At 33.3% G+C, this 14,559-nt stretch overlaps 1 protein-coding gene across 2 annotated transcripts in view; it reads left to right on the forward strand.

Moving 5' to 3' along the window:
* Positions 1–14,559, forward strand: part of ERLEC1 (endoplasmic reticulum lectin 1) — a 44,579-nt gene that overhangs the window by 2,209 nt on the left and 27,811 nt on the right. For both annotated transcript variants that reach the window (XM_074206054.1, XM_074206043.1), the window contains exons 2-6: positions 4,614–4,718; positions 5,047–5,127; positions 7,618–7,695; positions 10,457–10,520; positions 11,183–11,229. In XM_074206054.1, the coding sequence (XP_074062155.1) occupies positions 4,614–4,718; positions 5,047–5,127; positions 7,618–7,695; positions 10,457–10,520; positions 11,183–11,229 (375 nt within the window). The remainder of the gene's footprint in view (positions 1–4,613; positions 4,719–5,046; positions 5,128–7,617; positions 7,696–10,456; positions 10,521–11,182; positions 11,230–14,559) is intronic.

The following is a 14,559-nucleotide window of genomic DNA, read 5'->3' on the forward strand; positions in this document are numbered from 1 at the left end:
CATTGCCCTTCAGGTTTCCTGCCACTTTGATTATTTGGAGATTGTTATAATATTGAGTCAGACCAAGAGAAAATGTGATTGAGTCAACAGTCTTGTCATCTAATGTAAATTCAAAATTGGTTGTCTACCCTTTGTGCCTTGTCTCTGTGTCTATCCTGATGTGTGAGTAATATTTATTATTACATAGAATGTTGGAGCAGGAAGGAATATTGAAAATTATTTTGTCCAACCCCTGTTCAGTTTTCATAAGACAAACAAGAAATGAAATGGGTTCCCCAGAAGTCAAAAAATGGAAGACAGAGTATTGAACCAGAACCCCTAGTTCTGTCTCACATTCTTTATAAGCACGTTACCCTGCTGACACTTCAGAGTTCCAATTCTGTTCTTCAGGTTTTTCAGAAAAGGCTGGATTTGTACACATAAATCCTGTTACCACCTGTTTAGTCTTGGATAAGTCATTTCATCTCATTGTTCTTCCTTATCTATAAAATGATAGAGCTGGACTAGATCAACTCTAGGTCCATTTCAGCTCCAAATCTTAATTCTTAAATTCAGTAACTAGTAAATTTTTCAAAGCACCCAATTCTTCTTACTCCCTGCTTATAATTAACATTGTATAGCTGCAAAAGGAAAGGGAGGAGAAAGATCTATTGCTAGTCAATGAGGTGATCTATCTTTGATTCCTCTTAATCGTTTCTTTAGCAATTTAATTGATTTTTAAAATGATTTCTGATTCATAGTTCTCCCAAGTGATTCTAGATACCGCTAGCATTTTTATCATAGTTTACAATGAATATTCCCACAATATTCTGAGTTCTTAAAGTTTAGGTTATTATGAAAAAAAAAATATCAAATGAAGTCAATAGCCAAAGAAAAGGAAGGGGGGAAAAAATTATCTTCATTGCTTACAGTAGATTTCTCCAGTCAATCTCATCTTCCTTTCATGAGTGTCACTTTCTCCATTTGTAAAGTCTCTAATAATAATATCTTCTTCCCTTTGTCTGTTTTAAAAACCATATCTCAACCCCAACTCTTTTGACTTTAATTTTCTCTTGGAAAAAAAATAAAAGAAGGGGCCCCGGGGCGGCTAGGTGGCATAGTGGATAAAGCACCTGCCTTGGAGTCAGGAGTACCTGGGTTCAAATCCGGTCTCAGACACTTAATAATTACCTAGCTCTGTGGCCTTGGGCAAGCCACTTAACCCCATTTGCCTTGCAAAAACCTAAAAAAAAGAAAAGAAAAGAAGGGGCCCTACCAAACTGACACAAATATAGTCTTAATACCTAAACCAAGGAAGAGTCAAAACAAAGAAAATTATAGACCAACATTTCCAATAAATATAAATGCAAAAAAATGTGAAACAAAAAATTAGCTAGTAGACTAAAGCTACCAGTTAAACTAGTTCATTGAACAGTTATTATGTGCTAGGCATTGTGCTAAATTCTGGGAATACAAATAAAACATAAATCCCTGTTCCCATGTAACTTAGAACCTAACAGGTGAAGACAACACCAAAAAAAAAACTTGAAAGAGGAGAAAAGGATGAAGTTAACCATGACTTTGCCCTCCGATCCATAAAGTCCAATTGGGAGACAAAAGGGTACTAATTAGAATGGGAATACCAGGCAGATTGACTCTTGCAGAATAATAAGAGTTCCCCCATGATGACTTTCTTGGGGAAGGAGGGTGAAATGGAGAATTCCAAAAAAATCCAGAAACCTGATGGGAAATATTCATAGTTACAAGATTATACACTACAATCAGGTTATAACCAAAAGTATGGCATTGCTTCAATATTAGGACAACCTCACTTTAACAGACAATAATTTTTTTTTACAAGGAAAATGGGGTTAAGTGGCTTGCCCAAGGCCACACAGCTAGATAATTATTAAGTGTCTGAGGCCAGATTTGAACTCAGGTACTCCTGACTCCAGGCCGGTGCTCTATCTACTGTGCCACCTAGCCACCCCTTAACAGACAATAATTGACAATATTGATAAGAAAACAATCAAAATCATGATTATGCCACTAGATACAGAAAAAGCATTTGAAAAGATACAGCACCCTTTCCTGTTAAAAACATGAACCCATAGAAATAATGGAACTTTCCTTAAAGTAAATAGTATCTGTCTAAGAACAAAAACCAGCATTAGCTGGAAAAAAAAAAATAAGCATGAGGCATTTCCAGTTAAATTAAGAATATCCATTAGCACCATTACTATTTAGTATAGTGCTAGAAATTCTATCTGTAGCAATAAGAAAAAAAAATTGAAAGAATAAGCACAAAGAGGAAACAAAAGCACTGTTTGCATATGGTTTATTTAAAATACTCTAGAAAGTCAACTAAAACTTAATTGAAGCAATTAACAACTTCATCAAAGTCTTCCTGCCAAAGTTTAGCAATTGTGTGAATTCAATCAGGAAAAGATTTAAATAATTTGAAAAATACTGATTACCGATAGTTAGAATAAACCAATATAATATAATAATGAAGTTAATCTAACTGAAAAAAAATCAAGAATATATATAGGGAATTACAAGGAAAGGGGCCTAGTGGTAACAGTTATGGTGGTTCAGTTGTTTTAAGTTATGTCCAACTCTTTGTGTCCTCCTTTGGTGTTTTCTTGGCAAAATACTGGGGTGGGTATGCCATTTTCTTTTCCAGCTCATTGCAAAGATGAGGAAACTGAGACAAACATAATTAAGTGACTTGGCCAGGGTTAAGTGTCTGAGGCTAGATTTGAACTTAGGTGTCCTGACTCCAGACCTAGCACTTTTCCACTGTACCACCTTTACTCTTCTATGAAACAGTAATTATCAAAACAGTGTGATTACTGGATAAGAAACAAAGAAGACCACAAGTGGTATAGATTAAACACACAATATACAGAAGCAAATAAGCACAATAGCTAGAGTTTGAATTATTGGGACAAGAACTCAGTATTCAACAAAAACTATTAGGATATCTGGAAAGCAGTTTGGTAGAAATTAGGTACTAACTAATATCTCACACTATATACCAAGGCAAACTACAGATGAATATATGATTTAGACACCAAAGATGACATCATAAATAAATTAGAACAACATGGAAGTAATAATGTGTCAGATCTGTTGGCAGGGGAAGAGTTGATGACCAAATAAAAGAGAAAAAGAGACATTCTGAGGAGGTAAATAAATTTTTATTACCTTTAGCAGGAAATGGGGGATTGTGGGTACAGAATCTTGGTAGCAAGTTCTTTTCAGATAAAAGTCACATATTTAAGGGAACTGATTCAGATTTATAAGAATAAGAGCCATTCCCCCCAAGATAAATTTCTCTCTGAAATTGATTAGATAGTAAGAAAATCTTCTGTGAGATTTAAAGTATTTATATACATCAGTTCTAGTTGAACAATAATTTTTTTGGGGGGGGGCAAGGCAGTGAGGTTAAGTGACTTGCCCAAGGCCACACAGCTAGGTAATTATTAAGTGTCTGAGGCTGAATTTGAACTCAGATACTCCTGACTACAGGACCAGTGTTCTATCCACTGTGCCACCTAGCCGCCCCCAACAATAATTTTTAATAGAAGTCTCTTTCCTTTGTTATGCTACAGAAATGTTTAATTCCCAAAATACATCTTAATAAGAGAGAACCCTAAAACAAATTATGTAACGTGAATTATAATTTTTTCATTATTTAATAGGAATATATTCACAGCAATTACCATAAAAGTCAGAAGAATGGAGCAAGTTAAATCTTCTAGGCCAATCACTACTATAATCAAGCTTGGTACATTTCCAGGTTCTTGACCTTTGTTATCAAATAAGACCAAAACAACATCACTTTAATAGACAAATTACTGTGCATCCAATTGTGACTGGTTGCAAGAGGCCATGAATGTGTCAAGGACAAAATCCACCCTGAACTGACATAATGTGTTGTTTACATCCCAAGGAGGACTCATGTGTTCTTGGGAGTCAAGACAGTCACCAATCAGTCTTCCCTTAAGCTGAGAAATTGTGCAGCTGGGACACTTGAAGATAAGCAGACCCTCTTATCTTTATAGACCAACATATCCTAAGGGAAAAGAATGTGGCTTTTGCCATTGTCTTGTCCCCTTCTGCAAGGGTCCTTCCTTTGTCCAGCTGTCATAAATATGCAAACTTCTTTATGAACTGTGAATGCTTTGAGTTCCACATGCATGTTCATTTTTCTTGAAATCTAGTTTTCATGTTAAGTTTTGTGAAGTTGTGATTTCCTGTTGACACAAATGTCTTAAAAAAAAGTTTTAAGTGACTTCTCCAAAGTCTAGTAAACAGCAAAGCTGGAATTTATCCAGGTCCTCTGACTCCAAATCCTGGTCTTATTCTGCTGCTTCTCTAATTGCCTATTATTCCAGCTTAAAAGATCTTTTTAAATTCCAATTCTGCAATCCAGTATTTTAGTTTGCCTTCTTTCATTGAATCAAAAATAGATTAACTACCTCCCTTACAAATATGTAAAAAACATACACATATAAAACACTAATTGCAACAGTAGAGCAGTTCGAATAAACTACAACTGTACTTGTATTTTGTTTCTTATACTTAAGAAGTTAAACTAATGTCTACATGTTTTTGAATATTTCTAGCCTGCCGCTGGTGTTTTCTATAAAGAAGATAATTATGTCATTATGACAACGGTAGATAAAGAAAAATATAAATGCATACTCCCCCTTGTAGCAAGTGGAGATGAGGTAAGTTCTGACAAATGTATTGATAGTAATGCCACACATACACTCATTAAAGTTCATTCTTGGAAGAATTAATGCTCAATTATAAATAGCAACTGAGGGGCTAAACCTTGAAACAAAGTTTCCCAAACAGGATATAATTTTTAAATACAGGTTTGTTCATTTTTTTATGTTAAAGATGACTAGTAAATTTGACTTTGATATTTTCTCACTTCTCTACTTGTAACCCTCCCCTCCACAAACACACATACCTAGAATGTGCTCTTCCCCCCCCCCCTTTCTATCCTTTATTGCAGAATACTTATAATTAGTAGAACTTAAATTCTTTCAGGAAGAAGAAAAAGATTATAAAGGTCCTACACCAGGTGAATTATTGGAACCACTATTTAAACAAAGCAGTTGTTCATACAGGGTATGTATTTTCTAGTAATTTGACCTTTATTTCAGATCTGTGATCTCATCAGTGTGAACATTATACAACCCATCCACACTTTCATCATGTTTGATGCTTGTCCATATTCTCCCATGAATCCTTCATAAAGAATCTACTCAGTGTTACAGGCATTCCTTAGATCTTTAACATAAGATGGATCAGGACTCAGACTATCATCTATTAGCTATTGTTGTTACTATATGATTAACCAACATCATATTCCAATCAAATATTTCTTAGATAATATCCCTTATTGATTGCCAAATGTGTCAAATTTGGTGTGGCAAAATTCCCTAGTAAGGCCCTAACTAGATGAAAATATAATTGGGAAATATTTAACAAGATTTTTTTAAAATATAGCATAGATAATGTTAATTTGTGGTTTTCTAAGTCAATATGAAATTCTACTTCTATTTGAATTTAACATCACTGACTTACCTAATTTCTTATACCAGAATTATAGGGTATAACAATGTCCTGCTGCCTGTATACTCACTACATATTTTTCTGTTAAACCTTATTTTACATAATGTTAGAAAATAACTCAGTTATCAAAAATGATTCTTTGTTTATTCCTCCTTTATATTATACTATATTATTAGAAAGTAAGTTATGATTCACAATAATCATACATTTAATAAATTAGGCTTATAGCCAAATTGGGGAGACAACATACAAACAAATATATGCAAACAAAGCTAACCACATACAAGATAAATAGGAGATGATTTTTAAAAGGGAATGTACTGTAAGAGGGGTTGGGGAAACATTCTCTAGAAGGTGCATTTTAGTTGGGACTTTAAAGAAGCCAGGGATTCTAAAACTTTCAGAAACACACTTAAGTGTATCTTACTTGAAGTTTAGAAATGTTCCTCTCTACTACACTCATATATAAATCACTTCTAGGTGAATTTCAAAGTTAAAAATTTTTTTATTTATTTCTTGAGTATATTTTGTAGTTTATATCTTCAAACTGGGTTTGCACTTGCATATTATTTCACTTCTTGAAGTGGAGTATTCTCTAAGAAGTGCTTTTTTTTGATACATTTTTAATTGCTGAAAAATTATTTCTAAACTAGGTGACTGTAACAGATTCCAGAAGCATTAAGCTACCTGCTAGCTAATCTTTTTCCTTCAAAACTTCAGTAATCATTAATTCATAGTTTTAAAAAAAACTATTGTAGAATTCAGGAGAGATTTGTCATACTTTCTGAAACACCCTCTTAGCATTCATTTAAACTACTATTTAAATTGCTGTTGTAGCCATATCAAATCTCAAACTATATCTAAAATAGTAATCAATAAAACTATCTGGTACTAATTAAAAAATAAGACTGATAGATAAATGGAATAGATTAAGTACACAAGACACAATAGTAATCTAGTATTTGTTAAACAAAACTACCCCAGCTTCTGAAACAAGAACTCACTATTTGACAAAAACTGCTGGAAAAACTAGAAAACAGCATAACAGAAACTAGGTATAGACAAACAACTTAACACTGCATATCAAGATAAGGTCAATATGGGTACATGATCGCAAATTAGGAAAGCAAGGAATAGTTTGCCTGTGGATTTCTATGAAGAAAGGAAGAATTGGTGACCAAGAAAGAGATAAGAGAGCATTAGAAGTAAAGTGGATGATTTTGATTTATTAAATTTAAAAGGCTTTGCACAAAAAAACCCCAATATATCCAAGATTAGAAGGAAAGCAGAAAAGAGTTTTACAGCAAGTATAACTTCAGCAAAGTTGAAGGCTACAAAATTAATCCTCAAAAGTCATTAGCATTTCTGTATAATAATAATAACAAAACACAAGATCCAATAATAGAAATGGAAATCCCAGTACAAATAACCTCAAAATATCTGGAAATCTACCTCTCAAAGTTCACAAAAAGACTTAATATAAATTCACTTAAAAAGCACTTCTTTAAGAACAATCTACATAGCTGGAGGAATAAACAGGACTCATGTCTAGACAATGCACTTTTAATGCTATACCAATCAAATTACCCAGAAGATTGTTGTCAGAGATTGATAACTTAATAACAGAAACCATTTGGAAAAACAAAAAATCCAGAATATCGAGGGATATGATGAAAAGAAGTAAGATTGCAGGGAGAACAGCACTTTTAGACTTCAAACTGTATAGAGACCTGAGTCAAATTTATATAAGAATACAATAAATGGTTAAGAGATATGAATGGGCAATTTCCAAATGAAGAAATCAAAGGAATCTATAGTCATATGGAAGAATGTTCTAAATCACATTTGGAACTCAAATTTTTTTTTTAATGAATGTTAAAATTTTACTTTCTTGTAATTGGAGGAAAAACTATTAATAAACTATTGCCAGCTGATCAGTTATATATCTGATAAATTATTCAAAAACTAATTGAAATTCAAAATATTTCAGTTTTTAGAAATTTAAAAATATGTTAAGGTTTTTGTGATTTTTTTTTTTTAAAGATTGAATCTTATTGGACTTATGAAGTATGTCATGGAAAACACATTCGGCAGTATCATGAAGAAAAAGAAACTGGTCAGGTATGTTTTTCTTAAAGCATGGCCAAGGGTGGCTAGGTGGCGTAGTGGATAAAGCACCAGCCTTGGAGTCAGGAGTACCTGGGTTCAAATCCGGTCTCAGACACTTAATAACCTAGCTGTGTGGCCTTGGGCAAGCCACTTAACCCCATTGCCTTGAAAAAACTTTAAAAAAAAAAAGCATGGCCAAGCTTTATCACATTTTCATAATGAAATTTTAACATTAGTCACACTATTTTGAACCTTTCAAAAGCAATTATCATCTTATAATAATCACTGTATTTGCCATATCTGCCTCATAGGCTATGAGTACCTTGATTGTAGAAACAATGCTGTGCCTTTCTTCAAACTTTGTCTCAGCTAATACTAAAAATCTACAGTAGGTACATTGATGAATATTTATTTGTTGAACAATAGTAAAAGTAAGTAACTGCTTTATTTTTAAAGCAGTAATATTAGCCAAGTCAGCATTTCATAAAAATGAAATATTTATTAAGTAACTATACGAGTTCTACCAACCTAGATATTGCAAATACAAAGATTAAAAAATAATAGTCTCTACCTTCAAGGAATCTATATTATATATAGACAAGTATATAAGAGTAATATAGGCAAAAGATTCAGAAAAGGTGCTTTTAAAAAAATTTGAGAATAGGCAGCTAGGTAGCATAGTGAATTAGAGCACCATCCTGGAGTCAGGAGGACCTGAGTTCAAATTTGGCCTCAGGCACATAATAATTACCTTGCTGTGTGACCTTAGACAAGTCCCCATTGCCTTAGGGAAAAAAAAGAAAAGAAAATTTGAGGAAAGAGAAGACACTTTTTTCTGCTAGCAGATTTTAAAAGGCTGTGACTTTAAAACTCTGATCAAAGAAATAATGAACCATGATCCCAGAGGACCAGTTTTAAGGCATGCTACCCACTTGACAGAGAGGTGATGATGTATTTAAAATGCAGAATAAAACTTATATATTGGGGTTTTACCAGTATGGAAATTTGTTTTACTTGCCTGTACAAATTTATCACAAGAATTTAGTTTTGCCATTTCTTTTTTTCATTTTGAGGGTCAAGGATATAGCAAGAGGATGACCTGGGATAAGATTCACCCTGTACTCCATTTGAAATAAGACTAGAGTAGAAAGAATCACAGATAACAGGACAGCTTTGAATGTTGCATGTTGAATTTATCATATACTTGAAAAGAAAATCAAGTCCCATATAATATTCATAATTTAATATACAATACTTTCTTTTCTACAATGTACATGAAGTATATTAATTATCTGGAATTAAGTTCAAATTTTTTTTAAAATGAAAAAACAGGTATGTATGTAAACCAAAGAATAAGGGATTTTGAAAGGCTGAGAAGGGCATAGATTATTCTAGGAAAGGCATTAAAGTAAAAGATAAGATGGGTAATAAAATCACTAACCAGTAGTTCACTGTAGCTCCAAAAAGAAGGGAAGTAAGGTGAAATAGGGTTAGAAACCTATATTGGAGAGGGATTTAAATGCCAAGACAAAGAGTTTGGCTTTTATTCTAAAAAGATAGGCAGTTTAGAGCCATGCAGGGTTTTTAAGCAGAGTATAACATGTATATATTGGAAATATTGTTTAAGCAGCTTGGTTAAGGAATAGATGTGGGAATAGTAATAGGAATCAATAGGATTTGGTAAATGAGTGCAAATGAGAGACATAGAATGAGGAATATGGATGGGGAAGGAGGAGAAGGAAAAACAGAACTCAAACATTACTAAGGTTTTTAAGGCACTCAGCCTGAGAGAGTAGTAGTTCTGTAAAGGAAGATGATTAGTTCCTTTTTGAACATATTGAATTTGAGATCCTAGTTTGAGATACCCAGTAAGGGAGTTGGGGGAATAGGACTAGAATTTAGAGGAAGATTAGGGAGGGATGGAAAACAGAAATCACACCATAGAAAGATAATCATATGGAGACACACAAACCCTGATAATACAGAATTTTCAAGGAATGCTGCATAATGGTCAAGGAGGATACGTACACTGAGAAACTGATATCAGCTATTTTAATTAAGGTATCATTGATCAAGTTTCAGTAGAGTTATCAGATAAAAATTGAGATTGTAAAATGTTCAGGATTGAATGAGTAATAAGAAAATGGAGATATTATGTATCTAAGAGTTTAGCAGTGAATAGGAGAAAGATAGGACAATAAGCAAGTGCCATGATCAAGGGTAGAGGAGAATTTTTTGGATAGCAGAAAAAACACTAGTATATAGCATGAGACTTGAGGAAAGATTGATAGGTCCCGAAAGGGATAAAAAGAAATATAAAAAAAATAGAGAGAGAAGCTTCCTTTAGCAAAGATTCTCAGAATTAAGAATTAGAAGAAACCTATGACCAACACATACCTGAAAAAGAGTACCTACTACAACTAACCTTTTCCTGAAGACCTCCAGTGAGGAGAAACCCACTACTTCCTAATTGTTAGGATTTCCTTACATGAAGTCTTAATATGTATCTTAGCTATTTTATTCTGTTGCCCCCAATTCTTCTTTCTGGAACCAAACAAAATAGATGTTAACCTGTTAACCTTTCTACGTGACAGTTTTCATTGACTTGAGGAGTAGTACTAAAGAAATCAAATGGTATTGGATTGAATTGGAATGAAAGATTAAAGATGAGTAGGGTTTGAATAGCCAAAAGGGGTTCAAGGATGAAGGACAATTCCATGTTGAACTAAATAACTACAACAATTTTTACTCTTTATTTTGTCTTCAAATATAGAAAATAAATATCCAGGAATACTTCCTTGGGAACAAGTTGAAAAAGAGCCCACTAACTGAAGCAGGTTTGTCATTGCATGATAATTTAATACTAAGACTTGAATTTATATTAAAGTACATGTACAAGTAGAAATTATTTCTAGGATAGTCTCAGAGATTGAATTTTTTTAAAAAAAGTAAAATTACTCCTTAGAGTCTTTTCCTTTTTTCTTCTGTATTTTGGTAAATACTGATTTTTTTCCTCCATCTATTTTTTGTTTTGTTTTTCAGAAAACTATTTGGAAATTTGCATATGTACACACATGTACAGATATTGTAAAGGCAGTTTGTGGATTAACTTGGGCAAACTCCCTAGCAAATATTTTATTCAGGGAAAAAATCAGAACATTTCAAAAAATCATTTTTAGTCTTACTCTGAATAGGTGAAGAGAGAGACCTTTTTTTTCCTTCTGAAGATAAAAAAGATCATTCATGTGACATTGTTTTTAAAATCCAAAATGTTGGCTAATAAAAGTGTGTGTATATACATATATATATATACACATATATAAATATCTCCTATATTAAAATTTTCTTTCAGAAATATTTTAATGGAAGCCTTCAAGGAACTTTGGAAGAACCCATTTATTTCAAATTTTGGGTTTCTAAGTTAATTGAAAACTGTCATTTATAACTTCATTATAAGTTGCTGCACTTAAACTTCATTCATTCTTACATTGCTCCATAGAAAAAGAAGAAAAGGAAAAGGAAAAATCCAAAGAGAGTTCAAAGGAGGCAAGTGAAAAATGTCAAGTTTCATTCTTGTTATTCATTGACAGGCCACTGTATTAAGGGTTTTAGATACACAATATTTCTCTTACTGACCATTGTTTAGGATAGGGCAATATCTTCTGTGACTATTACTAAAAACAATGTAAACCATTGTCTTTATATTGAAATTATGGCTACTTTTAAAAAAAGCTATTTAATAGTGGAATCTCATTTACTTTTAAAGATTCTTTAACACAAGCCTACTAAAGTTGAATTTAAGGAATCTTTCTATTAGTATTATCAGTTCTTTATGCTTCCTGTTAAAAGAATGTTACAAACAACTGAAATTAATGTAATGTCTTTTAAAAATTTCCTTACCAATCAATTCAGTTACACTCCTAAGACAGATCTTTAAATTTTAGGTCACCTAGTAACTGCCAAGTTGCCTTTGTTATTACAAATCAGCTGAAGTGCCCATTTTAATTTTGAAGAAATGTTCTAATGTCATACATCTTACTTCAGTATTTCCCTGATATTTCAGTTATCTAGGTGACCATTACAAATACTTTACCAACAATAATATCATTCTGAATATTTTCCCTTCAGCCCCCTAATTACTGGCTTGGAAAATTTGGCATGGGAGTATCAGTCTTCAAATCTGGGGATAGGCAGATTAGTTTTCTACAGTTTGTGTGATATATTTTAAGACTTTGACAGTTTATTAGATTTGAAGTAACATCATAAAAGAAAATAGAAAAAATTGTTGATCCAATGGGGTAAGATAGTCTGCTTCAACAGAAGTTTTGTCTTGAAAAAAATTTTCTTCTGCTAAGATTTTTGAATTAAACCAGTTTAGAAACAAGAAATCAGAAGAAAATGGACCGCTAAAGACATGCATGCTGACAGTGATGAGAAATGGCAGATAGTTGACAATCTGGCATCCACTGCAGAAATAGAACCCAAAATGGATAAAGGAGGAGAAACCCCCATGACTCATTAGAGCAGCAGCAACCTGATGGGCCTCAAAAGCCTGGGAAGGGGAGAGAGATGTTTGGTCAGGTCTCTGATGTCTTCAGTGTGAAAGACTCCCCATTCAAAAGCTCTCTTCATTGCTGTTTTGCTCCTTAGCCTCGCCCCACTGAGTATCACAGAGATGCCAAGGGTCCAAGAGATTAAGGTATTTGCTTATGAGGTTGTAGAGCTAGTTATATCTCAGAGGTAGGATCTGCACACAAATCTTATTAATTCTTAAGACTGACTCTTTATCCACTTGGCTTAATAGTGAATAATATTAATTGAGGTTCATAGGATAAAACTGAATAATCAAGAAAAAGATTAGATTGTATTGTATTTTCTTTTTAAGACAGGAAATTATATTTTAATATTTTGCAAAGATTTCTGTCTTGAAGAGGCAAGGTTCAGTTATGAAAATGTCACTAAATGTGAAATAGAAATATAGTAATCGTGGCAATCACTTTCCTCACAATAGCTCTGTGAGGGATATAGGACAAATATTTTTATAACCATTTTAAAGATAAGAAAATCTTATGAAAAAACATAGTTAACAAATGGATAAGCATGGATGGGCTGGAATCTTCCTTATTAATATTTACTTCCAAATCAATGGCAAGGTTATAAGTATTGAATACTTTAAACATAATATTGAGGAGAGGGAGTATGGGATAAGGATATGACGCTACATGGCAGAGTAGAAGCAGCAACCCAGCCAAACTCTCCCAACAGTCTCCTCCAAACAACTTTAAACTGATTTTTGGAGCAACAGAACCAACAGAAAGGTTAGGTTATTTTTCCAGCCTGAGACCAGTATGGGTCTTGGAAGTGACATTTGTAGCAGAAGTTTCAGGATCTCTCAGGGGATGGGAAAATTGCTCAGAAAGAGATTACAGGGAACTTTTTGCTGACCTTGGATACAGGACCTGGCACTATGTAGCAGTGATTATTGACCATATGCAGTTTTGAGTTGCAGTTCCAAGGAAGAGAGGAATGCTTATGATTGGTTACTAGAGAGCAGGGGTCCTGGTCACAGTTCAGGAGCTAAGAGGATTTCTAACACTTATGCTACAGGAGAGCAGGAACCCTTCCTGGGTAAATACCAGAGCACAGATCTGGAAAGTAGTAACCACTGTTTCTTGGATGACACCACCTTGGAAGCACCAAAAATTTGCAAACTCCTAGAACTGAAATTGAAAATTGCACAAAAAAACCTTAAGCTTGGGAGGGTGTCCGTCCACCCCCACTGTGAGTAGAACCTAACTGTAATATAAAGTTCAAGATCAAGAAATAGTCCTGAAAAACTAACCAAAAAAAAAGAACTCAGCCATAAAAAGTTACTGCAGGGCAGGGAAGACTAACTCAAAAAAAGACAGCAGTGTAAAAACATCTAGAAGCATGACCTCAAAAAAAAAAAAAATACTGACTGAACTTAAGCTGAACAAGCTTTCCTGAACTATTAAAGAGATAGAGTGTTAGAGAAAAAAAATGTGAAAAGAAATGAGCAATGCAAGAAAATTATGAAAAGAGAAATTACATCTTGGTAAAAGAGGCATTAAAAATAATGAAGAAAATAATATCTTAAAAAAAGATAAATTGACTATTTGGAAAAAGAGGGGGAAAAAAAGGTTTGCTGGGGGGGGGCCTTAAAAAAGCAGAATAAACCAACTGGAAAAGGAGGTGCAAAGTTCATTGAAGAAATTAATTACTTAAAAATTAGAATTGTACAAGTGGAAACAAATTACTCCCATTAGACTTCAAAAAAAAATAAAGTTAAAATAATTGAAAAATAGAAGAAAATGTGAACTCTCAATAGAAAAACAACTGCCCTGAAAAATAGATCAAGGAGAGAGAATTTAAGAATTATTGGATTTTCTCAAATCCAAGATCAAAAAACAAAGAATCTAGATAACACTTTTCAAGAAATTGTCAAGAAAAACTGCCCTGATAACTCTAGATCCAGAGGGTAAAATGAAAGATCACCTGAAAGAGATCCCAAGATGAAAACTCCCAGGAATATTTTAGCCAAATTTCATCAGAGCTCCCAGGAAGAAAATATTCCAAGCAGCCATAAAGAAACAATACAGATTATCATGGAGTTACACATTGGATAACACAAGATTTAGTAGTTTCTACATTAAAGGAATAGAAGGTTCAGAATATAATCTTCCTTAGAGCAAAGGAGTTAGGTTTACAATAAAAAATAATCTCCCACCTATCAAAACAGAATAATCTTTCACTTTTATTTATTTTTATTATTTTTTTAGGTTTTTGCAAGGCAAATGGGGTTAAGTGGCTTGCCCAAGGCCACACAGCTAGGTAATTATTAAGTGTCTGAGACCG

The sequence above is a fragment of the Macrotis lagotis genome, chromosome 1 (genome assembly GCF_037893015.1).
Source record: "Macrotis lagotis isolate mMagLag1 chromosome 1, bilby.v1.9.chrom.fasta, whole genome shotgun sequence".
Classification (NCBI taxonomy): Eukaryota; Metazoa; Chordata; class Mammalia; order Peramelemorphia; family Peramelidae; genus Macrotis; species Macrotis lagotis.